The 3,378-nt window shown below is 40.0% G+C and overlaps 1 protein-coding gene across 3 annotated transcripts in view; it reads right to left on the minus strand.

The window, feature by feature from the left end:
- Window positions 1-55: 55 nt before the first annotated feature.
- Window positions 56-3,378, minus strand: part of DDX24 (DEAD-box helicase 24) — a 20,292-nt gene continuing 16,969 nt past the window's right edge. For all 3 annotated transcript variants that reach the window (XM_026651437.2, XM_026651440.2, XM_026651439.2), the window contains 2 exons: window positions 2,705-2,834; window positions 56-837 (listed from right to left, as the gene is read on the minus strand). In XM_026651437.2, coding sequence (XP_026507222.1) covers window positions 584-837; window positions 2,705-2,834 — 384 coding nt within the window. In that variant the 3' untranslated portion in view covers window positions 56-583. The remainder of the gene's footprint in view (window positions 838-2,704; window positions 2,835-3,378) is intronic.

Consider the following 3,378-nt stretch of genomic DNA (forward strand, 5'->3'; position numbering starts at 1 on the left):
TATATATATATATATATATATATATATATATATATATATATATATAAATCGCCATATTTTTTTCTTATTTCACTGCACTGGCACTTGCAAACGTCAAACTTCACAGCAGGTCTATTTTAGCAAAGGTAGAGCTCCACAGCAAGAACCCTCCTTAGTCTCTCCCTGCTCTTTTAAAATGTAAAAGTCCAAATTCATTGAAGTCAATGGAGTTACATCTGGGATGAATTTAGCCCAATAACTTTGTTCATAAGGTAGGTAAAGACTGATTCAAACTTCTTACAAAGCTGATCTTTAATTGGCATGCTAAAAAGAAAAGGTTAATAAGAATACAGCAAACAGGATTTTTGACAGTCAAGACATATTAACTAGCTGCAGTTCTCATGTTACCAATGCCATTTAGCTTAATTTTCCAGAGCGTGCCAGTACAATCAACAATATGTAGGAGTTGTTTGTCTAGAATATCCACCCACATGGTACTAGGTGTCTTGTTCTCCATCATTGTATAAGCAGTCATTCATTAATGTAATCAAGTTCTAAGGAAAAAATGGCCCCTCTTTTCTCCCACACCCCATGGCGCTATCGATCATTTATCTAATTCATCTGTAATTAATTTCTTTTTCTTCCTCCTCTTTGCTTGTTGTTTTGATACAGTGCTCAGAGCAGATTCTGAATTGCTCACTGGTGAATGAGGGAGTAATAGCTTTCCAGATTGTGTTGGATATTTGGTCTTCAGAAGGACTTTAAATACTGGTTGTGATAGCAAATGTTTCAGCTGTTTTTTCATTCCCTTCAGCATCTTTTGCTTCTGACTCACTTCTTGCTCATTCGATTGTCCTCCTTGGGGGACAAACCAAAGACAGAATAAGGGCTTTTATTATGATATTTAAACAATCTTTTGTATTTCTAAATATAGCAGACAAAGATCCAAATCTTCCCCCCCCTCCCCTCCCTTTAGGGCTCTTAACATAGCCACGCCACTCACATGCTGCTTTCCATGGATTTGTGCTTGGGGACTATCACACCTCTCCATTTTGGGTGCCAGCAAGCCAATGACAGAGGAGAGAATCTTGACTTCTGAATTGTTTAAGTTTCAATTGGCTGCCCAACTATGAACCGAATAATGGGAGGAAGGATGGTTCAAGTGGTTAACATGCTAGCCCAGGATTTGAGTGCTGGGTCCAGTTCCTAGTTCTGCCACAGACTTCCTGTCTGACCTTAGGCAAGTCACTTAATTACCATGTGCACGATAGCACTTCCCGATCATCCCCATTTTGCATATCTCAGAGGGGTGTTGTGGGCAGAAATACATTAAAGATTATGAGGTGCTCAAATACTACAGTAAGGGAGGCCCATCACCTAAGGATCCTAGATAAATCATTCAGTGAGAGGCCTGAATTAGAGACTATCATTGGAGTAAAATTTAGCTAAGCAGACTTTCCATTTAAACTGAAGGGAAATGATCTGGTCTACAGAGGACAAATAGCAATTCATTTAAGAAAAGGGATCAAGGTTTTAATTTGTCTAGTGCAAGATCTGGAAGAAACACCAGGGAATGCTCACACTTAATGCTTGACTACCACGAGTCAGGATGATGATTACGAAATGCTTAACTGGAAAGTTAAGAGCTACTTAGAGTAGATGTGGCATTTTGAAACCTAGTTCAAGCCTCAATGTTTTCCGATTGTCAAAACATACAGTAGGGCACTAATTAAGACATCCTAAATGGGCTGGGTACAGGGCTGCTTAGTGTTCATTCACACAACAGTATGGAAGTAACTAGTCATGTCTATCCATCCTTTAGAGGACAGGGGAAACCCTGCATTTAAAAAAATGCTACAAAATTAAGAAATTTAGCTATATAGTGACACTCATGCTACTATCAGTTTAAACCCAAGATATTCTGCCGACAGTGCATCATATTGACTGGGGAGAAGTCAATCAAAATCAACCACCACCACAGGGGGATTTTTAAATTAAATCCAAGAATAGACACATGCATTTAAGGTTTTAATTTTAAGGTGTTAAAAAAAAAAAAAAGACAAAAGCAGCACAGAGTTGTGTGAATAGAGCTGGTAGCAAAATGGGACTTTTCCTGCTGAAAATTTCAACTTTCCATCAAAGAACGGAAAATTTTCAGTCAAAAACCATTAAGCTTTCTGTGTTTGGGTTTTCTGATGAAGTGGAAGTTCTCCACAGAAAGCAGGCACTTTCCATGATTTTTCTCAGGGGAAACCCAATTTTCTGTGTCTTCCCTCCCCACCCCCCCAAAAAAAACACCTCACAATTTTTAACTAAGCTTAATTATAGTAGAATAACTACTGTCATAGAACAGATTAAACTCTTGCAGGACCTGCTGGGACAGCATGTTCAATTAGGCTAATCTGGCTGGCAGGAGCTCCTGACTTCTTAGCCCAGACCTGTCAGTGATGTGTCAGAAGTGTCACATCTCTCTCTACCTCAGCTTCCCATCTGTGAAAGTCATTCGCCCAATCTACTCACCTTACAGAGGGGCTGTGAGGATTAGTGTTAATACAGTTCTATGTGGTATCATCCCACTCTCTCCCCTTCACCCCCCTCAGGGTTGAGATATTTCTTCTAGTATGGTTGGACATATGCTAGACACAGAGTTGTATCTTTGGGAGATGGGGTGGGGGAGGAAAGAAAGGGCAGTGAGCCAAGCATACTTGCAAGCGGTTCTACTTGCCTATAAGGACATCATCATCAAGATCAATTTCAAGAGCCTCCGCAGCTTGCTGGAACCAAGAGTTGTGCTGTTTTGCCCGGCTGTTGTAATATTCCACCTTTTCAATCTGCCTTGCTAAATTCACCCGCTCCTGCAACAAAAGCACAGCAGTACATCAGAGGAACGTGGGATGGCTGTAGAATCAGCACTCGACAGCATGTGATGGAACACAGTTAGTGTGCTAATCTTGCAAAGGCAAGGACAAAAATGAGCAGAGAAATTCATGAAATAGGCTTTGTCCCCAACGAGTGATTTACTGTCACTGATGTGGTGGTTGTATGACGTCTAGAACAATGAGGGCCTGGTAGATGACTCAGACTCCTAGGCACTATGGTAACAAAAATCATAATTCTCAAGTAATGCACAAATGAACACTAACTCTTAGTCTATCTTGGAGTGGTGGGGCCATGAATATAGGGACACTCTTCAGAAGTTGGGAACAAATCAAAAGTCCATTTGCCCTTAATTCCTGACCCAGGTATTACATATTACAATTAACTTACATAACTAAGAAGAGATGGAAAATTGTCACTGTTATTGAATAAAATGTAACAGAACAATAAAAACAACAAGGAGTCTGGTGGCACCTTAAAGACTAACAGATTTATTTGGGCATAAGCTTTCGTGGGTAAAAA

This window comes from Terrapene carolina, unplaced genomic scaffold, assembly GCF_002925995.2.
Source record: "Terrapene carolina triunguis isolate 2854851 unplaced genomic scaffold, T_m_triunguis-2.0 Scaffold96, whole genome shotgun sequence".
NCBI classification, from domain to species: domain Eukaryota; kingdom Metazoa; phylum Chordata; order Testudines; family Emydidae; genus Terrapene; species Terrapene triunguis.